Here is a 23,342-nt window from a genome sequence, read left to right on the forward strand (position 1 = left end):
CTTCAAAGAGTAGATGCTTGATAATACGCCTCCTTTCTCACTCCACCCAGAAAAATCACAGGTGATGGACAAGGAAAAAAAAAAAACCAAAACTCAAACATAACAGGACACAATTAAGTGGAATTGGGTAATTAGTGGTTGGGAATTTACTGATCTAAAAGCTAAGTGATTATTTTGCGGTGAAGTGCGATTTCTCGTCTTTTTGCAGATGCTGATGACTTTGCCCGACTTGTAATGTCAAAATGCAGACAAAGACAATAAAAGGAACACCGAGTGTGCTGTGAAAGTGACGAGACAGTTGTTACGCCACAATTTGCAAGTGACTGAATATGGTAATATTCACACCCAGGGATATCATTCTAAAATCTTTCCAGTCATTGTTTTGATGTAGACGGTGAGCCTGTGTATGTGTGTGTGTGTGTGTGTGTGTGTGTGTGTGTGTGGCTTGACTGCGCACCTGTCTGCCTTCAGGCTGTGCAGTCTACTGCAACCACTCATTTCTGGCTGGCGTTGGTGCGCTAACGCATTAGCGGGGCTTGTCGTGGCACCTTATTGACCGACCGGCTGACAGGGTCAGAGGTGTCAAACTGCTCGCGCTGACATCACGACGGACACGTAAGGGCACGGGAGAATTAGCACGATACCTGAGTCAATTCACGCTAGGAGGCCTCCCCAAGGCATGTGTGAAATGTGCACGTAACACACTCGCTAGCACTCTAAATGATGCACTTAACACTCACCCTTTTTAAGGTAATGGTAGGCAAAAATCACAACTAAAAAATGAGACAAAAAACAACAAAAAACACACCATAAAAGTAAAACAAAAATCACACGAAAATTTGCATTAAAAACACCCACAAAAATGACAAAATTCCCCAAAAAAGTACAAAATGAAACATCCACAAAAATCACAAAATTCTGGAATAAAAGTAAAAATTCGTCTTCTACTTCCCAGATTTTTTGATCAATCCAAAATCCTCTATTTTGTTTTTCTTTTTCAATTTTTTTATTCATTTATATTCAGTGATTTACCTAAGGGTGATTTAGCTTCATGTTAATATTCCATTAATTTGAAATGAAATATTTTAGAGAATTAAACTATGAAGTATTCAAATGACATTTTTAGTTATTTGATATGGATGTTTTTTTTAACTGTATTGTTAAATGAATGACATTTTTAGTATTTTCCATTTATTATAACAGTCAGAAAATCAATGGAATTTGCATATTTTATTTATTTCCTATGACCATACTCTTCAGGTCATTTGACAACTAATTACAAAACAACACATTCCTTTGAATGTCCTGTCACTGCATACATTTTGAATATTTTCTGCACAATTGACTGTTTCTGTGCAGGATTTCCATCCTAGTAATTTGTGTCAACTCCTCCACGGATATATCCAGGAATATATCATCAACTCCTTTTTTTCTTATCCTTTAATGCGAGTGTGGCCTCTACAAATGGCAAGAGTTTGGAACATGAGTCCTGGCCAGCGAAGAGAACATGGAGTGTCATCCGGAAGAAAACTGCTTGACGCGAGCCAAGAATGTTGGGTGTCTCTTTCAAAGTGCCATAATGAGACGTTTTCCCTACTTGTATTGTGACACCGGCCAGGTCCCGCAAACAATCAATGTGTGTGAGTGACACAAAGGACTTGATGTGCCGGGCGGGCAAAAACAAAATCATGTCTTTTGGAGATCATTTTAAAACTCACGGCACGATACTAGAACACAAAAATCAGCCTTAAAAATACCGAGCTCCCCCGCTGACCAAGACCTTCCAATTAGGGGCTAATGTTATCTATATTAACCCTTCGCCCCCCCTTTCGGCAGCCTCCCCGGCTTGACTTTATTGGGGTGGCGGCGAGAGGGACTGAACGGGGGTGGGGGGGCTCAATAAAAACAACACTAAAAAGCAATTACAGTGCTGTGAAGAATGGGACTTGTCAGTAATTTGCCGTCTAAAAAGCGAGGAGATTGCAGGTCTGGGGCCGATTGGAATTCTGAGCCCGCAGTGTAGTGTGGGAAAATCAGTGGGAAGGCAAGCGCCGCCCTTTGTCAGCTAATTACTGGAACTAGCAGAGGCCAGCGCCAGGACCGGCTAATGATAACACACCCCTGACGCTGCATGGCCGCCCCCCCCCCCACCCCATCCCCGCTCGTCACCTTGTCGTTGATAGGGCTCATCTCATACGCTCGGTCATGGCCGCTATCCCGCAGGTGTAACCAAAGGATGGACTTGTAAATTGCTTTGGGAAATATCGTAGTCCCCTGAATAATTACTCAAGTAAAAGTAAGTATGGGAAAACTTATTGATGGGTGAGTTACTGTTATTATTATTATTTTTTTTTTAATCAAAGCAGAAAAGTCAAATAAGCAGAAATTTTAAGGGCTAATTCTTAATATTTGTTGCTATTGACTTGCGAAAAGTTTTAAGAATTTAGCCGACGACTCCAAAATGTTTATTCCTCATTGACACACCTGACCACCTATTTTGTATTCCAAACAACTTGCAGATGTCAGGATGGGGCACTTCCTGCCTTTGCCCCAAAATGAGTGGCCACTACCTAAATGAGACAAGAGTTGAGTGAAACCGCTGCTGGCAATGCAGGTGAGTTCATCCTACCTGTTCAACTGCACACACACTCACACACACACATACACACGTGCTTACGCACACACGCAGGGGTGAAAAGGTGACTAATGAGTGATCATGTCTGCCTCCTCCCCATTGCACCTCTGATCTGCTGATGACCCTTTGTCATACCCTGCAGGCAGCCCCACTAATTCGCCGTCTGGGCCGGACCACCACATCATACGTCTACGGTAACGTAGAGACGCACACACACACACAAGCTGAAGTGCATGAAAACATCTCCCGTGCGGCAACCCCCGGCGGCCCCTCGTTATCTGGCAAAGGTGCCGAAAGTTCTTTGTTGGCTGCAACAATACAAACAGGCACTTCAAAAGGCGGCTTTACAGGTGTCACCTCTCCCCACGTTTCATTCAGATGGCGTCGAAGGCAGGCGGCGCGCTTCGCACCTCAAAGCTCGCCTAAATAGGCCTTCGGGACCACGCCACCTTTTGACACTGGCGAGGCCACAAAATCAAATATGTTTCTTTAATTGTTTTTTTCAAAACTTAAACGTTCATTTAACTGTCAGTTGACATAATGTTCATCCTTGGTGGCGCCATACTTCATGTGGATGACCTCAGCGTGAAAGGTCAGGTGCTCTTCAGTCTAATTTCTTTTTAATCAAATACTATTCAATTGTATATCAGAAATGATTTCTTCCTGTGCAGAGTTTGCATGTTCTCCCCGTGCATTGGTGGGTTTTCTCCTTTTCGAGTTTGAATGTTTGTTTGTTTCTATGTATATATTTTCCATTTCGTCTGACATTTTCTTCTTCTTTATTCCATTGTTTCGACATCTATATGTGACATGGGTTGTCCTCACCTTGAAACGTTTGCTGTTGTCAGTGATGAATGTCCGAGTGAAACCCCCCCCCCGCGTTCCCTCCATAAAATAAAAAGTAAAGGGCTCAGTGATTGCAATTAAGTCCTTTGTGTTGCTTTTATATGGTTATTGGCTGCTCCCGCTCTCAGTTTGGCCGTGTCAAAGTTCTCACAGTCGGGAGGACATGATTCGTCCTCTGGCAACTATCTGCTAACAATGTCCGTCTCACGTTGGTGACAAAGGCCTGGGCTCTCCGGAGGCTCTGCGTTGGCCGCCAGCATGCTGGCCGGCCCGCCTGCTCGTCCAGCTTTCTGTCCATCTTGACTGCCGTTTCATGTTTTTTCTTTTCGACTTGTTTGTGGCCTCATTCACTTGGCGTCAACTCTGTCAATCAGCTGTCACCTACGTCAAGTTTCCTCAATGCAAAAAAAAAAATAAAATTGCATGTTTGTAACCTGAGTTAACCAGAACAACACATTTGTGTTTTGTTGTATTCTCCTCATTCATTCACTTGCTTAATTAAAAATAGATTGTTTGTGCGCTTGCTAGGCATGAATGAAAAGCACAATATGACTTTTTGAATGGAGTGTGTGCGTTAATGTGGTTCAATAGGAATGCGGTGAGGCCTCTGGTGGTGACATTGTCGAAGGACTCTAAAACTGCTATATGGGGTCCGCAGGCTGAGCTGGACCACTTGTGGGCTCTATTCAGTACTTAGGACCTCTAATCTTTCTCAACTCTCTTTTTTTTTTCTTTGTATGGCATCTCAAAAAAATAAAAGATGCATTCTATTGAGTCTCAAAGGACTTAAAGGATGAGTCCATCACCTTTTACTGTGAAATGGTCAAATCAGTCGACAACTAAAGTTTTTTTGTGAATATGGTTTTACTTACTAACATATACATAGCAGAAAATAAATAATTGTAAAAAAAAACAAAAAAAAACATTCACACTAGTATGTACAAAACTTTGGGCTTTAAAAAGGAAATTAGAGCGCAAATATTAAACTTTTCAGAAACACATCAGATGACATTAATAGCGGGAGGAAATTAGCTGTACTGAATCTAAACATTTGTCTGAAAACATCTTCTATGCTACGGCTATACCTTTATTGGGTACACTCAGATGTTTGTGAATTGTATGATTTTTTTCAGACTTTTCAACATGAATTGAATAATTATTTTTTTCAATGATTTAATTTATTCAAAAAATCTATTGTCTTTTTAATCAGGAGGTCAAAATATTCATTCAACTATCCAAGTGTACCTAATAAATGGCAATATGACGACTCAATTCAACTTTCTGTAGTTTTTACTTTGAAAAAAAAAAAGAAGAGAAACTGTGAGTCATCTTAAATTAAAAGTGGAGCAACAAGCCAAATCATGTTTGCTCCAAACAGCCTACGAAACAACTAAAACAAATCTATTTTGCTTAAAATGCCAATTACTCTATGCAGAAATGAGTCCAAACTTCACTTTTTCCAAACTCTAAAACATTTCTTTCACAGAAAGAATCCAAAACAAAACCTTTCTACAAAGACATATTGAATGTAAGAACCACAAAACAGACAAACAACAATAAAAAGTAGACTTAGCAGCATTAGACGACAGGAATATTTGGGTTAAGGTTTGCTGTTCGATTTTATTCGTTTTTATTTTTGAAAGCACTTTGAGTCTAATTTTCTATGATCAGGTTCCGTACAAACAAATTGAACAGTCCAGATTTCAAGTCAAGTCCAATTTATTTATATTGCCCTTAATCACAGAAACGTCTCAAAGGGCTTCACATGCCCACCGTTGACAAATATTAATGACCCCCCCCCCCCCGATCTTAACCCCCCAAGAGGGCAAGGAAAAACTCTCCAAACCTCATCTGGGGCAAAACCTTGAGTAGGGACGGCAGGAGGTAGGATCCCCCTTCCAGGACCACCAGGCTAAACTACGCGGAAGACAAAGATAACATTTTGAGAAAATAAAAAACAAAATAAAAACACCAATATGGTGTTTGACAGTCCTCTCTGAGTCACCGTGAGAAATCGCTGCTTCGCCTCATAATGTCCTCCATGAACGGAAAGCAAAGTCCCGTCCGCCGGACTCAATGGACGGTCAAGTCCAGTCCAAAGTCTGAAGCTACAAGCTGGAGAAGTGTATGTTATTTGCAGGTGTGGACATCATAGACCCTAACGCATTCCTGGCAGCTGACGTAACAGCACCAGTGGAAAATGCAGTGGCACTTCTCTTTGCGCCTCTCCGTCCGCGTGTTATGGCCGCGGCCGCAGCAGAGCAGGTCGCAGCCGTCGATGCCGTGCGACGTCAGGTTGCAGATGCGGTCGCGGGTGCCGAACGAGCCCGTCTCGGCGTTGGGGTCGCAGAAGTTGGGTGAGCCCTCGTAGTAGACCAGGTCGTGCTCGGTGGGGGGTTTGAAGTAGTTGTACTTGGGTCTCAGGGTCTCCACCCAGCCGCGCGACTCCTTGTGTTTCTCCACCACCATCTCCGAAGCGCTGTCGTACTTGTCCTTCATGTAGTCGCCGATGACCCGGAAGTCCGGCTGAGACCACCAGCACGTCTTCACCTCGCAGCTGCCCGACAACCCGTGGCACTTACACTTTAGGAAAATTTTGTCATAGAGAGACTGGGGAGAACAAAAGATATAATTCATCACTGTTGGCATTTACAACCCAAATTCTCCTACCAAGAATGGAGGTCAGCTCACCATCCGTCCGGCTTCGTTGTTATGCCGATTCATGGCCGAGCGGGCGTCGGGGCGGTTCTCCCTGGCATCTGCAAACTCTCGGGACACCATTCCGCCAAAATTCACATCTTCGCTGCAACCGCCCCATTTCCAGCCCTCGCCGGGGGGACCCTTGTGACGCGTGTCGCAGCTGCAGATGGTGGCGGAACCGTCGGCGCAAGCCCGGGTGACGGCAAAAGCCACCCCGGCTGAGGCGATGGCGTGGACGAATGCTGATTCTCGAGTGGCTGGAAACAGACACACGCACACGCTTGCTATGAAATATTTAGGGGTTAGGATTTCCGGGAGACATGTCCAGCTCTGGTTCTTAAGAGCCACTGTCCTGCCCTCTCTTTTCAGATCTCACTATACTGCACGAGTTTCGTGACGGAGAAAGTAGGTCACAACCTGCTAATCCCGTCTTGCGTAACCTGAAAGGTCTTTCAACCCAAGCTAACGAGACCACTGTCGCAGAAGTCATTACTGGAGTGGACCACATGTATTTCGGTAGCATCCACAAAAGGTGCCAGTGTGGGGCTTCATTCATCCCAGACATCAATCGTCATGTCTGCGAACCAGGCCGGCGAAGGCCTTTGTCTCTGGGCTGACATAGTTAACTGATGACTCATCAAGCATCATGAGAGGAAGACACAAACCTGACAGGCCTATCATTAAGAGACTCAATTAAGCTTTTCAAAGGTTAGGAAATGGCCTCGCAGACGGCAGCAATGGGTGTCCAGCTATTAAAGTAAATGTGATTATCGTGTAAGTGGAATCGCATCTCGGAAGGACTCATTAATGCATGTTTCTGTTGAAGATCAAGAGTGAAGCGGGAGAAGAAAGAAAAAGGACAAGTACAAAGCTAAAAGCAGAAGGAGCTCCTCCCTTCCAGCAGGTTCCAACCAGTTTAAGGACTAAAGGGCATTAGACAACAATGACGCAAGAGAAAAGGCCCACTGTCAACCTCCACCAACCACTCCACACAGCTACTGTATGGAAGATCACTGGGTGCCATAAACGTAACAGAAGCCTAACCGTCAAAAAGTACAGGCTGACGAACGGAAGGCATCGGTGTTGATCAAATTAACTGTCAGGATGTTAAAAAAAAAAAAAAAAGAAGAAGAAATGCGTATGTTGCTTGAAAACTGCAAATACTGCTTGCATACCAGTCCACATCTAAAGGGTTACTAACTTAACATAACAAGTGTGGCTCTAACATGGAGCCCTGATGAACTCCTTTGGCAGCTTCACATTGATGCTGCATAGGATAAGTGAGTTTGGGAATGAACGGGGTGAGGAAAAGAGGATTATCTTGGGACAAAATGAGCAAAGGAGCAGACCCAGGAAGCAATTAAAGAGGCCCTGGCCTCTCAATGTGAACATGGAGATGCTAACCTGGGAAAAAGGATGAAATGGATCTGTGGTGGACTTTGTCTAAAACTTTCCATCAGTTACGGGTGATGAAGTTTCCTTGCCTTGCAATTTTTTTTGCAGTTTAGTTTACACAAAAAACAAAAAAAAAGCTTATGAGGTGGCCTTCTCAACCCCCTGTAAAGATATTCGGCCGATCAACATGGGGTTGACCTTTGGGGCCAATTACAGAGACCATAACATTTATTTTACCTGCTCTCGTGTTAGTTCCACTGCTTGGTTTTAGGAGCAATTGATGGCATTTCATGACACTTTGCATCCCCTGACAGCGCTTCCCCTTCCAAACGTTGCCAAACGCCGGCCGGCCGGCAGGCCAAGTGGTCCCTACAACCTGCTGGGGGGCTGAATCCCCTATTGTGCCTCCACTGTCACGCTGCGTTAGTCCCACAATGACTCCAGATATTTTATATGAAATTTGCCCTGGCCAGTGATTAGTGGGGACCAAGTTAAGTCATAGCAACAGAGAACTATGCATTGGCCGGACCCTGCTTGTCGGCAGACGGGGAAATCCCTATTCAAATGGTTTAATAAAACAATCTAAAGGGCGTGTGAATGGGGAAAAGCACTTTTTCTTCTGCTTAATCTCATGGTTGCAAAGATATTGTGCTCCGAGCTGAGCCCAGCAGGGAGTGGGGCTAAGGTCCCCCCATCAACTCCATTTGCCACACCCCTTCTTTCTTTCTTGCACAGAGTTAATGATATACCGGCGTGGTAGCTAGCTTCCCTCCCCCCCCCAGCATGCTGAGACAGACATACGTTTTGGCAAAAGCAGAGACCTCTTAGCTCATCCCCCCTCAGTTCTTCTACTTTGCCATCTTCAGGTCGCAAGTCGTCACTCGCATCTCGCAACCTTGGTTTGGTTTAAGAGTAGAACGCGATAGTTCAGTCCATCGGAGCGTGGAAACTTTTCATCCGCATCACGCCCACGTTACGTCAATCGAGTTTCCGATCAAGCCGGAGCGAAGGCGTACACCTATACCTGTAATACCTGCAACATTATCACGATTGCCTCATTTTGTTTTGAAGAAGCCTCTGTAATGCTGTCAACTGAGTCACAAAGCACAGGTTGACGGCAGGGAGGTGCTCCGTGAATACCAGGAATGCCGAAAACAGCTCCGGGATCGGCCGGCCGCGTCGAGAACACCTGCACGGCTATCTGTTACCTTTCATCACGGGCAGATTCCTGCAGTGCATGTTTTGACACTTTACTTAATGCAAATTAATGAGCGCTGACGCAGACACAGCCCCTGCAGGCAGGGTTGGCGATTCGGGGTGTGGAGCTTGCGCAAAAAAAACACAAAAAAAAAACGGGGTAAGACGGCACGGCAATGGTTTGACCGCGCCGTCGCATTTGATCGTGAAAGGAGGTCACTCGACTGAAATGTCGCAACCTCAAATTGTTCTCCGTATAGTGAAGGTGAGGATTACGAGGGCCATTACGGAGTAGCGAGTGAGACCTATAAAGACGCCTGCTCCCCTTTGGCCCAAAAGAAGCGGGAGGAAATGGACACACTGCAGTCTGAATTGCAGACAAACAGACACCAGTGAGGACAATGGACCCGTAGCACAGACGAACAGCGGCATCAATCAAAGCCAATGAAATGGAAGCCTTCGCCTACTAAGCCCTATCAAAGGCCCGGGAGCTCCCGACTCACTCCGGTTGGCCTCTGACAAAGGCACTTAATCCAGCCACTTTGACCTCTCACATTATTAAGGGCTTCACTGACCTTAATCCAATCAAAATGATCTACTGAAGCCCAGTTCCCGCCTCCCCTTTAACACTCTGCGCCCCGGCAATTTGGGCAATACGCGGTGGCATTTTGCTCCACAAAAGGAGCTCGGATCGGAGAATCCCTCTCGCCTCCTCCTCATCCTTCGGCCCTCCTTATTACAGGCTCAAGCGTTCATTATTAAGTCTTAAGGGTTGAGAGATTAAAGCTCTGCCTCACCTCCACATGTTTAAGTTAAACCTCTGGTAGCCGGGTGATAAGTTCAGAACCGTGTTATCATTGCTTTAGAAGCATGTCGAGAAGACCTTTGTAAATATCACGCTGCCGGGATTTGTCTTGTTTTGAGTGTTTTTTTTTGATGACTTGACATTTGTCTGGAAGTTGCAATTCATCATCACTGCAAGTCATAATATGAGAAAACACCGTTCAGTCTGAGGTGTTGTATAAGGGGCTTCAGAGGATCAACAGCAGGACAATAGCTGGGGATTCCCTCTTAAAGAAAACTCCAACAAGACCAAACGGAGTTTGATTGTATGCATGATTTCAGGCGTAGTGTTGCCTAGGTTCTATTTAAAGAAGGATTTGAATGAGCGCAATACATGCGAGACCAGCAGGTTTTTCCGTTTTTCTCCTCGGGGTGCTTTGAGAATGTGTCATAAACATCACATGCAACACTTGTCAAATGGTCTGTTGGGACGTCACAAAGCGTCGGGGGAAAATCATTTTTCATGGCCATCACTCTGTTGAAAAAAATAAAACGAGACTTACCTTTATCCAAAACTGGCCCAAATATGGCCAGATTATCATTAACGGTGGTGCAGTTCCAGCGCCGGCCTCTAAACTGGTGTTGGCATTCCTGGATACCGATCTTCACCCCTTCTGCCACGCTGGGCATGATTTCCAAGTAGTTGCGGCAGAAGCGCAGCTGCTTGGGCACCAGCCCTGGAATGCTGCTGCACAGGATGGGTTGCGTGCCCAATGACGAGTACTGGTGGCCCACCGCGAGGGACCTACACACAGAAGGGTTTTTAGAACAGAGGATAAATGTCATGTCTGTATGCAAGCATGATCGGGTGCTAGCATGCTAGGTGTCCGTCAACCTCCTCCCCATCTTCGCAGACACCTGGCCTGGCCTGGCCTGGCCTGTGTGTGAGCAAGGAAATTGCAGGCTTGCCACCGTATCAGCTTGTGTCTGAGATGAAAGCCCACAATGCATCTGGAGGTCTTCATCGACATTAAGCTGACAACCAGGAGAGCTACACCTTGTTATTAGTTGTCCGCACACTTAACAGGCCTCCAGCTTAGGCTAATAAGAGTGCAAAATGCTACGTTGAAACTTCAGAGAGCGTATCAAGGCTAATAATATCCACACGACTCAATTCTCTGCCTTCCCTGTTTTCCTTTGAGGTTGAAACAAGTGCTAACTTGGTTCAATCATGACATCCTTCATTTTCTCTCTGCCTTGCTAGCTTTTTAGCGCTGCAGGAGGATCTTTTTTGTTTTTGTTGTCTGCATTCGTTTGCTACTAGCATAACTCAAAAACAACTAAAGCCGGTATGTGGCAAATGTGAAACCTTGTAATCCGCAAGACTGTTGTGGAATCTTTTCAACTGTAACTATCTTAGTTATCATTTATCCAAGAAAGCAGACATCCACTGCTTAAAAATGTGCAGTGGTCTCTTGTTTATGTGGATTACCATTTTCTATAAATACCTGAACTGTTGACCTGCTTATTCAACTCACTAAAATCAATATTCACAGTGCTTGACGCAAGTCACAACAGAGATAAATTGTTTAAAGAACAGCCCTGCTATTATCTTTGTCAAATGCCCTGCGGGTTAGCCGCAAAGTGACTTTTTGGCGCAAGTTCGCACGCCACGTCAACGGACTCTTAAAGTTGCCACTAATCTTATGCTCCACTCAAATGATACCAGCTACTGTAGCATCCACGCAAAGGTAGAACCCGAGCAGGTGTGTAGCGTTTGGCTAGCTCACTATCTGTTGACCCTTTTGTCCAGAGACTAATCACAACAAGATTAGCAAAAGTCCTGACACTGGCTTGAGGCTGTTTCCTGTAGAAACCTCCCAGTGGAAAGCCAAATGAGAAAAAAAAAAAAAAAGCTGACCTTGAATACCTTTGCGATGCTTTCAGACGATCGGAATGACATATAAATTGCTTATTGCAATTGGAATTTCAAGATTACATTTCAATGTTGTCGGGCGTCACACGGCGTGTCAGTGGGTGAATTACGTTTTTTACGTGCCCTCAAGCAGATGTCAGAGCTATTTGTCACATTGGTTCTGGCAGAATTTCTACCCTCATTTCTACCGCCAGAGTAAATCACAAAAAAGATGAGCACGTTGAAAATGGCCCCCCCAGAGGAAGTCGGCAGCATCCGCCAGTAAACGGGAGTGTGGCTATCACAAATTGACCTCCCTTTGGCCCTTGTCACTCCATCTGCCCCCCCCCCCTTCCACAACAGAAACTCTCAGTCCACATCCAGGAGCAGAGGAGACTTTTACTTTGCTGCCTCTCTCACGCACAACAAAAGAGTGCAAATGCAAAGGAAGCCCATGTTGACCAATTCATCACAGGCTCATCACGGTGATACTGCAGAGGAGGTGAAAACAAGCGCCGCAGGCTCGCATTTTTAAAGAGCTCCTTGTCAGTCACATCCTGAACCTCCTCTACCTCTGTTGCCTCACAGTGGAAAAAAAAAAAAAAAAATCAAATAAATGGCGGTGTGTCTGACACACCAATAAATCTTAACGCACCCATTGTGCAAATCTCATCGAGCTAAATTTGTAAATTAGGAATTTATTTGAAACGTAAAACATCCGCGACAAAAGTATCCTAATCTTATCAACACTTGTTACACTTCCTAAATTTAAACTTTGAGCAACCAGTATTTTTCTACTTCCATACTTCTGGTGAAAGTTCTTCATTTACACATTTTGAAGAACGGTAGCCACGGCAACCAGCCCTCGTCCTCCATAGCACCAACAATCGCAAAAGAAAAACTGGAATGTAGTTTGTTATAAATGACAAGATTGCCAATCCAAGAAATCCCGTCCAACCAAAATGATTAATTGCCTGAATAATTATTTGTTGACTTCACACATTCTTGAAGCGAACTTGTTGTAACAAACATCAATGCCTTCTATATCTCGAGCTAAAGAGACGAAAGGTTTTCATTGGTCCAGATTTCCAAGCACTGAGGAAATCATTGATGAGCATAGAATAGACTAGTTGCAAAAAAAAAAATACTTAAGCAAAACACATATACACATGCAATTATTTGTCTGGGTGCACCCCCCCCCCCCCCCCACGTGCACATGCAGCGCAGGTTTAATGCATATTTCAGCAAGCCCAAGCAGGGCGCCTCAGAATTACCACTTTACTCGTGGGCCCCGGGGCCTTGGAGCCGACTTTGACATCAAGAGAATATGTTTGGGAAAAGGAATGTGCGGCGAGCTTTCACCTCCAGGTATTTATCTTCTAAAGGTGGGGTGGACTCGAGGGGGAAGGGGTTGCTGGGTGACTTTATTTTTGGCGGGTGCAGCCAGGCTATGTCATGGCAGGTTGAGAAGAGACTTCGCCGGGTTTTAGGGCCACCGAGGCCGGAGAGTGGCGGACCGAGCGTTCTTTGGGATCGGTTGCCACGAAACAAACAAAAAAGTCCTTCTGCAAAACTAAAAGCGTTACGTCATTGAGTGATTGTTTGCTAGCAGTCATGTAGCAAACTGTTGCTCGTTGTCTTGTCTTTGCATCAAACTTGATCCAACCTCGCAAATCAAAGTATCAACTACTTTGGAATTTCTGTTCTGATGACACAATGGAAAGCATGCCTTCTTTCCGTTGTGTGTCAGTTTTGTAGAAGCGGGAGCAACGGTCCTGATGCGAGTCCCCATTTTTTTTTTTTTTCCATCTAAGGCCCAAATATTATATCAGGATTTCCTCCCAGCTGAGCACAAGCATGAGTTTCTCATCACTAAACAACAGGGGACCTGTTACAGGAAGATACACCCAATATCCAACCATGCGCAAATATTGAATCATAAAAAAAATAAATTATGTTTAATTTGCAATGTTCCGGAAGGTCTGGGCTTGCTGCGGATGACGCACAGACATGATTACAAAACATCAAGAGCTGCACTTCACTGGAAGTCATAAAATCCATTATAAACTATAATGCTGTATAAACTAATATACAGTGCTGTAAAACTATTCAGTGGGAAATTATGATTTCACTTGACACAGCAACTGACAGTTTTTCAAAAGTCTTTCTCTCGATATAGGAGCTTGCTGACAGGGTGGACAATGACAGGGTGGACATTTTTGGCTAATATTAGCATTTAATGAGCGCATTGCAGAACCTTCCCTTAGTAAAAAGGGTATAATGTTGAAAAAAAGACATAATTTTAATTCCTATAAGATTGTCATGCCAATTGATATTTCACAAGAGAGGACATGTTAATCTTGACAGTTAATAATATCCAAGGACAAAATCAAATCTAAATTAGCATTAGCACTCTTGTAGCAAAACCTGAGGGTTTCATTATTCTGGTAAGTTTTTACAATGAACAAGTGACTCTTAAGGATATTAGGGAAACACTTAAAAAAGTAGAAAAAAATCTCCTAATATCAATCATTTTTCTGATTGTTTTCTACACGTTTAGTGTCAAAGCAAAAATATCTCCCGCCTTAAAAGATTCTATTGTAAATGCAGAAGCAAAAAAAGTAAAACACAGCCCATTTCTTCCCTATCCACAAAGTTGGTCGAAATTTTTGTGTGTTTTCTAACAAACTGCTAGGAAACCACAACTTCCCTATTTGCGGTAGAGGACATAATATTGGACACACCTCTGAGTATGATGCAATGCCGTTGACAGCAAAACAAACTATAATAGAAATCAAAACATCATCTAATTCATCGAGACACTTATTTTGCAAGCGTATGCTCGGCATATGTATGAGTTCTGCTAAATAGAAAGAATGAAGTCATTTCAAATAAAAAATGGCGGCAACAAGTATCCAAAATGTGGATGACGTACACGCACGCTAAACTTCTGCACCTGCTGCACTCAGAAACAATTTTCTGGAGACACCCAAAAAAAGCAAAGAGAACCAAAACCTGCCTGCCATATCTTACTTTTATCATAAATACATGTGTTTCTTAATGAATAATAAATTGACTAAACAGTATGTGACCTTGATGCAAAAATGTTACCACCTTGAAGCTTCTATAAATAAAATGAGCTTTTTGTTTACTACTATATTTAAAAAAAAACTAGAATGAGACTCTTTTGCAACATATGAAATAAAAAGCAGCACCGGAATAAGAGACTTCCGCACAAAAAATAATGACATAAATAAAATAATATGAAAAAAAAAGAATAGGCTGCTGCGACTCATCTTCCAATACACAAATGAACCAATTTAAAGCGTCATCACATTTCTTGTGTTGCCTTTTGCATCCGAAATGACTTACCACCAAATGGGATAACTTGCCATGACACGCGTCAACCCGCAGAGCAGCAGGAGGAAACATCCAAGGCATATCATCCTTAAAAAAGTTCGTCCAAACCTCTCCAGCATGAAGCTTGATGTTGCGCGCCCGCCTGACGCGCACAAGGATCGGAACCGAAGAGCGCCCCCCCCCAAAAGAAAACCCCAAAACAAACAAACAGTGGCGATGATGGGATCTTTATCGCTTTGCGCCAATCAACTCGCGTGTGGCGATCGCACCGTTGCAGAAGCTTACAGTCATATATTAAAAAAAAAAAAAAAAAGTAGGCAACTTTTTTCCAAGGACCCAAACGAGAAATTGCCAAAGGGTGATCTGTGATGATGCGTTCCCTCACTCGCTCAAGGAGCCAATTTGAAGATGTCTAGCTTTTTTTTTTTTTTCGGAGCTCATTGAGAATTGCAGTGCGTGTGATATATAATGTAGTTTAAAGGAGGGAGCGAGGGGAGGGTCCGAGGGGCTTTTAAATAGACATCGGAACCCCCGCGGATTGCGTAGCTATAACAACCTGTCCGGATTTCACTCCCTGGCTTGAAGCTTCTAAAATGCAGAAATAAATATGTGTGAATTGCTCCGACCATTATTGACTTCTCCAAGGGCTTTCTTTGGGGGGGGCAGTAGCTTTAAACGCTAATGAGCCCCCCCTCCGTTTCCCCCTTTGGGTGTAATGGATTTTAAAAATCATAATAGATTAAACAAGGAGTCGTGTTTTGTTAATGAGTAAAAAATGGAAAAGTAGAAAGAAAAGGGGCTAATTCTGCTTCAGTCAAAACGCAATGTCAAGCAACAATCATGTTTTAGGTCATAAATGTGCTTTTTCTTTCCAAAATATTTCAAATACATTCCCTTGTAATGGTCCTTGTTATTTTAAGGCGATGTTTACTTTCAAATCTAAAAATCAACTATCAAAACACAGATCGCGTCACAGCATGTTCCTAAATACATCAGAAAAATGATTTTGAGGAGTAACCTTTGCAGAATTAGGCCAGCAGGGGTCACTAAATCAAAGTAAAACAGACATAAATACGGGACACGTTCTGTTTAATTAATCTTCTAATTAGCAGTCAGGTCACGTGTTTTGTAGCAATCATTTGTGTATTGAGTAAACTAGAATAGACACAAAAATCACAGTGACGCTTCTGGGATATGATATTACATAATTGTATTTTACTTAACTTTATTCCATTCGTGTACGCACTTCTCAAATCGGTACTACTTTATTTTATAGATATTGATCAGTTTGAGTGACCACCGACCCCTCCATCGCTTTAGTCGGAGGCGCTCAACAGCCCTTGAAGGCAGCTACAAAAAGGTATCAACGTCACCTAGTGGACATTTGTATATAACACTTAAGCGTTTAATGCGCGTCTGCCTGACAGATGTGCGTTTCTGGATTCGATTCACGACTCTTGACTCCCGAACTATCACAATCATGACAACAATAAAATACAGTGCGTAGTTGGCATGGAATTGATAAAAAAAAAAAAATGTATTTTTTATGATATTCAAATTTACTGGCCAGCACTTTATAATTGTGCAGTTTAAACAGCAGTGCTAATCCAGAAAATGAAAAAACTGTATTTAACGGATTAAATGTGTTTTGAAACATTTTGTTTTGACATACAAAAAAAAAGAAAAAGAAAAACCTGAACTGACTTGTTTGTTGTCTGCCCACCTGGCAAGGGTGGGCAAAACTCCCAGGCAAACTCAACATCCACGCTATAAATAGCACTGCTTGATAAGTTTCGTTTTTTTCGGGACTCATTAAAGCCATGGAATTTGCACTTGTCCTTCTGTTTGTGACAGCTGGTGAGTTTTAAAAACATTTTCAAATCCTGCATGTAAAAAGTAAAAATCCCACCTGTGACTCGTCTGAAGCGTCGAGCTGCGGAGTTTCCAGCTATCCACCCGACATCGCCCAGCGGGTGGTGAACGGCGTGGAAGCTCGGCCATACAGCTGGCCGTGGCAGGTTTCCCTGGAGTCCTTCTACCCGACATGTGGAGGAACCCTCATTTCTCCGAATTGGGTTTTGACTGCTGCACACTGCATCATGTAAGCTGCCTGGTTTGGATAGAAAAAGTCTACACACCCCTCTTCAAATGAAAAATAAGACCAAGATGGATTAAAGTTTTTCCCAACATTACTAAAATCAAATATGTAATAACCTGACATTTCACGGTGTCTGGTCATCCATCCACCGCATGTCCCGTGATGCATGAGTGAGTCTTTGTTGTGGCCGCTTCAGGTTCCACACATACAGGGTGGTTCTGGCTGAGCACGATATGGGCTCGGACGAGGGTCCCGAGCAGTCCATTCGGGTGGAGAAAATGATCATCCATCCTAAATGGAATGACAACTGTGCATCCTGCGGGTACGACTGTCACGGCCACAGAAGGCGGCACAAAGCTTGAAATAACGCTACGTTTTAATAGGAATGACATTGCCTTACTTAAACTGGAGCACAGCGCTGTCCTCAATGAGAAGGTTCAGCTGGCTTGCCTGCCCAAGCCTGAGGAAACCCTCGCCCACAAGCAGCCCTGCTACGTCACGGGTTGGGGTCGTCTCTCCAGTGAGCAACACGGACTCACCGCTCTACTTTTTTTACTGCAATGTTGTAAGTGATTTTGTTTTTAAGACGGCGGGCCCCGAGCTGCTAAACTACAGCAAGCTCTTCTACCAGTGGTGGCCTACAGCATTTGCAGTCAAAGCCAATGGTGGGGCAGCTTGGCAAAAACAACAATGGTGTGTGCAGGAGGGGAGAGCAAGTCCGCTTGTCATGTAAGTTGGAGTGGGTGAGGAGGGGGGGGGGAGAAGGCAGTGCTGTGATATGACATGACTGTGCCAGGGTGATTCTGGGGGACCCCTGAACTGTAAAGGCAGAGACGGGAGATGGTACCTGCAAGGAGTGACCAGCTTTGTGGACGGGCGAAGCTGTAACACCCCTCGCAGACCCACCGTCTTTACCCGTGTGGCCTCCTTCATCCCTTGGATCACACAGGTCTCAAAACGTTTTGCTTACAATCGTGTAAATGTAACTTGACATCTCCTTTCTTTTTTTTTTTTTTTTTTATGTCTTTGCAGACAATGGCCCAGAATTGACATTTTCTGGTTTGATAAAAATCTTTTTCGAGCCCCATTGTATTTCATCCATGACATTAAACACAACCAAAGATCTGTTCAAATACTTGCTTTGTCACTATGATACATGTTTAATGTTGGAAAAACTTGCAAGATAATACAAACGGGGTTTTATTTGTCTGATCAGAACAGTGTGATCACATAAAGTCAAATGTGTGGCAGCCGTGTCGGTATTAAGCTCATAATAATTAGCAGCCGCGCAGAACATAATGGAACGTTTCAAAAAGTTCAAGGACGCAACGTTTGTTTTACCTTCAGGAGTGCAAACATAAGCCGAAGAGTGACTTTACTTATCATCCTTGATATGGTGTCCAGGTAAAGAAGTCAATGTCGCCCAACTCCTCAGGCAGGTAGTTCTGCTCCACCGGAGTGCTGAAGGCTGGATTGTACTTGTAGCCCTTGGCGTAGCCCAGTTGCTTCATAAGTCGGGTGGGTGCGTTGCGCAGGTGCAGCGGAACGGGAGGCAGGGGCCCTTTGTGGTTTCGTAAACAGGTCTTCACGTTGTTGTAGGCTTTGTACACGTCCACCGATTTGGCCGCCCGGGAGAGGTAGACCACGCACTGAGCCAGGATCACCTGGAATCGAGATATACACGATATATTATTGATTATTTTTTTTCCCCCATCGATACGTACTGGTTGAACTTTTTGACCACTGACATACCTCACATTCTGGCATCCCGATGAAGTGACAGGCCTGGTAAGTGGACACGGCCTGAGGCAGAGCCAAGGGATCGGCGAGACCTGAGAGTGCCAGGAATGCCGAGTGAGGAGCCCGAAAAGAACGTTTTGATTGAATTCGATTGTAGAATCTCTGTGTGCCGTACCGACGTCCTCACTGGCAAAGCGGACCAGCCTGCGAGCCACGTAGAGCGGATCCTCGCCTCCTTCCAGCATGCGGCCCAGCCAGTAGAGGGCGGCGTTCTCGTGGGAGCCTCTCATGGACTTGTGCAATGCCGAGACGCAGTTGAAATGCTCTTCGCCTTTGGGGAAAGTTACATCACGACGATTATGAGTCGGATCACATCTCCAACCTTGCTTTTATTTACCATCGAGAACATACAAACATACAATACAGCGTTTTAATGCGAGTCATTCGTCAAGTGGTCCGAGTGCATTTCAACACCTCGTAAAATTGGGAGCAGTAAATCTCCGTGTTTCGGGACAGCTGAAGGTTATGCAACCCAACAAATGGGGAGGCCACAGGGAGAACGAGTGAGCGGTCGTTCTCCACGGATGGTCACGACTAGAGGCTGGAGCTTCAAAGTGAACATATTTAAATTGACTTTGTAAACTGTAGACGATATTCAAAGGCTGGGAGAATGAAATTCAAGATGATTTATCCCACCGCCAAATTTGGCTTCCACAATGGTGTTGTGACACAAGTTGTTGTGTAGGAACAATTTACTTTGGTAAGTGATCAGGAGGAGGAGCTTACCGGCTTTGTCGTAGAGAATATGAGACCTCTGGAGACCTTCCTTAATGTGTTCTTCCTTCACAAGAATTTCCTGAGCGGAACCATCTGGTCCTGTCAGTCCAGGCCGGGTCAAGCTGACCTGAGCCTGAACGGCCAGCTGCAGACTGTTCAGTCCGGTTCGAGCGTCGCCGTCACACAGGTAGGTGATTGTGTCCAGGGCCTTTTGCTCAATGTAAATCTTTGGCCTGTGAACAAATAGATAATATTCAACAGGCTTTCCTTTTACAAATTTAGTAATGATTGTGCAAGTCCCTACAAAAATACAAAATGAATAGGACCTCAGATTTCCAAACCAATGATTTTGCATCCTCCTTAGCTCAGAAGAACAACCCCACCCCACTAGAGGGCGCCACTGTTTATAGCAACTCAAAAGTCACAATCTCAGAAAGGTTAGAAAAAATACTGTAATCAAATAATTTTGGCTGGTGTTTACTTTTTGTGGTATTTCATTTTATTTCTACTGAGAAAGATGATTCGAGATATAAATATTTAGGGCTACAAATCAAATTGTAACTACACCATTTTATTGTGACAACCAGCCACCATTAATAAGTGATCCGGTAGACCATTTTAGGTTTCTGTAAGGCTTGGCTAGATGCCCGGGGCCACCTCAGTCTGGTGCAGGTCCAAGCTTTTAATATGGACATGTGTGATTTGCTGCGTTCTTTCCACGCCTGGCAAACAATACTGTCAACAAATCTGCCTGACGTGCAACATTACATTCCGTGCAGAGCCAGAAGCCATCAAAGGCCTTGGGGGGGGGCTACAGATCGTGCACAAATCTGATCTGTCGACACATCATTCGGGACCCAGGCCCAGAGGATTGCACTGGCTCCTGCTGCCCTCCTCCCCATCAAAGATCTAAACGGGCCGGCTCAGGCGAACAATTTTGATTTGTGGCGCGTTGTCCGCTCAGGAGCGTAGCACTCACTCGTTTGGGTCTGCTTCGTGGTCAGTCCATTGGGGATTGGCTTGATCCCGTTCCAGCACGGTGATCCCGAGCGCCGCCACCGCCCGGTCCAGGATCGAGCCCATCGCCTCCACCGAGAGCTTCTCGAGGACCAGTACTCTGCAGCGGCTCAGCAGAGCGGCGTTCACCTGGAAGGACGGATTCTCCGTGGTGGCCCCAATCAGAGTGACTGTTCCGCACTCGACGTGAGGGAGGAACGTGTCCTGAATTACAGAAGAAAACGATGGGACATAAGTCTGTGTGGATGTAACATCTCTTTTCCCAGTAAGTACTGACTTCATTTCAAATCAAAGTAATGGATGGTAAATAAATATGATATCAATAAAAGGGAACTTTATATCAGGCATTATGAAATGACTTATTAAAAGCTGGGGCCTGGCAAGATTGAGGGCTGTGGCTCTTTGGATCTCTGACACAGACAGATTATAGCCGACCTGTTGCGATTTATTGAAGCGGTGGATTTCGTCAATGAACAGGATGGTCTTGCGTTTGAACAGCCGCAACTCATTCTGCGCCTGCTTGATGACTTCTCGCACGTCGGCGGTGGACGCGCTGGTGGCGGAGAGCGACACGAAACGAGCCGTGACCTTCTTTTTGCTGTTGCTGGCAATGATGTGAGCCAGAGTGGTCTAACACAGAGGGAGTGCAATGTTAAAAAAAATACATGACTGAGGATTTTTGACACCTGATGTGCAAGATTTCTAAGAGTGATTACGTCACCACAGCACCTTGCCACATCCTGGTGGTCCCCAGAGGATGAGAGAAGGTATTTCCTGGCAGTCCAACAGGGACCGCAGGAGGGTTTGTTCCCCGACAACTTTGCTCTGACCAAAGTATTCCTCCATTGAGTTCGGCCTCAAAATCTCTGCCAGTGGTTTATTTGAGGATAACAGTGTCCTTAGATCCAAATTAGGTGTTGCGTTCAAGGTTTGTCCGTCACTTCTACTTTGCGCCCCAGAATGTTTGGGTTCAGGTTGGAGCTTGTCCGGAAAACTACGCTTGACTCCGCTGCCAACTTGTTTGTTGGGTAATGACGCCCCCGTGTCATTTTGATGGGAGCTTTTCGACTTGTTGCCGTGGAACATGGAGAATACTCCAGAGGAAGCAGGGGAAAGCGCCGTGTGCTCTGCACCCGCAAGCTTTGGTGCAGCTTCGGAACAAAACTTTTTCATCGGTGGTCCAACTTCGGCATCACCCTTCAGTAGACAAACATCGAGGTGACCATTAATAGCGTCGGAGGTGAAGTCTTTCAAACAAACAGGACACTGCACCGATACAGAAGACGTCGCCATCTTGCATCCTACCGAACTTTGAGCCCTTGTCACGTGACCAAGGCAACTATTTAAAATTGAACTTATTTTGAAAACAAAATTAAAACTACTGTCATCTTCTGTATCATATTTATGAATTTTAACATTAACTTTGTATCAGATCAAAAATATTTTTGTCACGTTTGTTTCTATCTTTGTGTTTAACGCTTCCGGTTTTATGTTCATGAATAATGGGAAATTCCAGATTCACCGCTCACTCTTGGGAGGAACATGTGCATCACTGTAATTGCAGTAATTTACAAGTTAACTTATACGTACACAAAGAAAATCACAACACAGCCCATTTTAGATTGAAATGGGGTGCAGCAACGATTCTACTAGACCAAATAATGGTATATATTTGAGGAGATTATAGGATTTCCTTAAGAGTTGTTACATGTCATTATAGTTAATGGTGCATCAATTCAATTTATGTTTCTGCTCAGAAGAAAAATCCCAGACCAAGTACACCAACAAAATAAACCAGGCCAAGTGAAGAATGGCCGAGATGAAGTGAGTTCCTGTGTGTTGACAGTAGAAGCATGAACACGCCGGTCTTCTTCCCCGACCTAGAAAAGGGGAAAACGTTGCGATCCTTCTGGGAGATGAAGTTAAAATTAGAGGTACATATGCATTCCCTGCATCTTATATTTGAAAAATAAATGTAACTTCAGGAGTACCAGCAGAGGTTGCTAAAAAGCCAAGTTGTAACGATGCAACCATATTATAGCGCAGTGCATATTAATATTAAAACTGTCCAATACGAACAAAACAAAATTATATTTTACTTCTATACTAGCATTTTGCAAAACCTGATGCCAAATGCATGATTGAAAAGTTCTTGTATATTAAAAAAAAAAAAAAGAAACGTAATGCACAGAATCCACCTTTCGGTTTTTTTTGTATTAATAAAGACGTGAGACTGGTACAATTCTCTGGTGTATATTCTATGTCGTCAATATATACGATATAGCTCAGGTTTTTTTTTTTATTTCACACCAAATGGCCAGTGTGTGCGCGGTTTTCAAAGTTTTTTAAAAGTGTGCTGATTTTAATAAAGCCCTACTTTCTCGTGCAGAGGTGGAGAGATTACGCAGGATTACACACGCGCGTCATGGCTGTCATGCGCTTCACGATGGCACCTGTCACTCTTTAGTCACAGGGACAAACCAACCGTCACTGGGCTCTAAGTGCTGATAGGAACCCAAGGGGGCAGAACTGAATTAACGGCGGCTCTATAGACACTTATTAATATTTGGGTGTCCCATGCATAACACCTTGCTGTCATCCTTTCAAAGCCGTCACTTGAAACTGTCCTTCCCCAGCCAACGCGCAACGGTGTTTGAGTAGATTGCAGCAAAGTGCTTTTTGAGGAGGAAGAGGAGGAGGAAAGACAATGAGGGGGCTAGTTGAAGCGATAGAGGACTTTGCCAGCACTTGGTTGCTCAGCAGCATGTGTGTGCTTGCAGTCTACATTGGTTACAGGCTTTGGGATTTACATTGCTTCAGGAGGAGTCAAAGCGCATCACCGCACGACACACAGGTACTGCAATAAACGGAATTATGTG

General features: G+C 44.2%; 3 protein-coding genes across 4 annotated transcripts; 1 reads left to right on the forward strand and 2 right to left on the reverse strand.

Moving 5' to 3' along the window:
• Positions 1 to 5,366: 5,366 nt before the first annotated feature.
• Positions 5,367 to 14,950, reverse strand: wnt3a (wingless-type MMTV integration site family, member 3A). The gene is made up of 4 exons (XM_085929597.1): positions 14,844 to 14,950; positions 10,120 to 10,361; positions 6,173 to 6,438; positions 5,367 to 6,091 (listed from the first exon to the last, which is right to left on the reverse strand). Exons 1-4 carry the CDS (start codon positions 14,948 to 14,950, stop codon positions 5,612 to 5,614), a joined length of 1,095 nt encoding a protein of 364 aa, XP_085785723.1. The 3' UTR covers positions 5,367 to 5,611.
• A 1,698-nt stretch (positions 14,951 to 16,648) lies between these two features.
• On the forward strand, positions 16,649 to 18,052 carry LOC147046143 (chymotrypsin-like elastase family member 3B). Of its 2 annotated transcripts, XM_085929600.1 has the most exons (7): positions 16,649 to 16,688; positions 16,758 to 16,932; positions 17,126 to 17,251; positions 17,313 to 17,449; positions 17,516 to 17,658; positions 17,726 to 17,878; positions 17,962 to 18,052. In XM_085929600.1, exons 1-7 carry the CDS (start codon positions 16,652 to 16,654, stop codon positions 17,977 to 17,979), a joined length of 789 nt encoding a protein of 262 aa, XP_085785726.1. In that variant the 5' UTR covers positions 16,649 to 16,651; the 3' UTR covers positions 17,980 to 18,052. The 2 variants fall into 2 exon arrangements, with proteins under 2 accessions (XP_085785726.1, XP_085785725.1); XM_085929599.1 differs by having other exon boundaries at positions 17,726 to 18,045.
• wrnip1 (WRN helicase interacting protein 1) lies at positions 17,735 to 22,055 on the reverse strand. The gene is made up of 7 exons (XM_085929596.1): positions 21,193 to 22,055; positions 20,899 to 21,093; positions 20,426 to 20,667; positions 19,456 to 19,679; positions 18,845 to 19,000; positions 18,682 to 18,761; positions 17,735 to 18,593 (listed from the first exon to the last, which is right to left on the reverse strand). The coding sequence occupies exons 1-7, from the start codon at positions 21,754 to 21,756 to the stop codon at positions 18,312 to 18,314; spliced, it is 1,743 nt and encodes a 580-aa protein (XP_085785722.1). The 5' UTR covers positions 21,757 to 22,055; the 3' UTR covers positions 17,735 to 18,311.
• Positions 22,056 to 23,342: the final 1,287 nt, after the last annotated feature.

This window comes from Syngnathus leptorhynchus, chromosome 14 (assembly GCF_054491065.1).
Source record: "Syngnathus leptorhynchus isolate UIUO chromosome 14, UIUO_Slep, whole genome shotgun sequence".
NCBI classification, from domain to species: Eukaryota; Metazoa; Chordata; class Actinopteri; order Syngnathiformes; family Syngnathidae; genus Syngnathus; species Syngnathus leptorhynchus.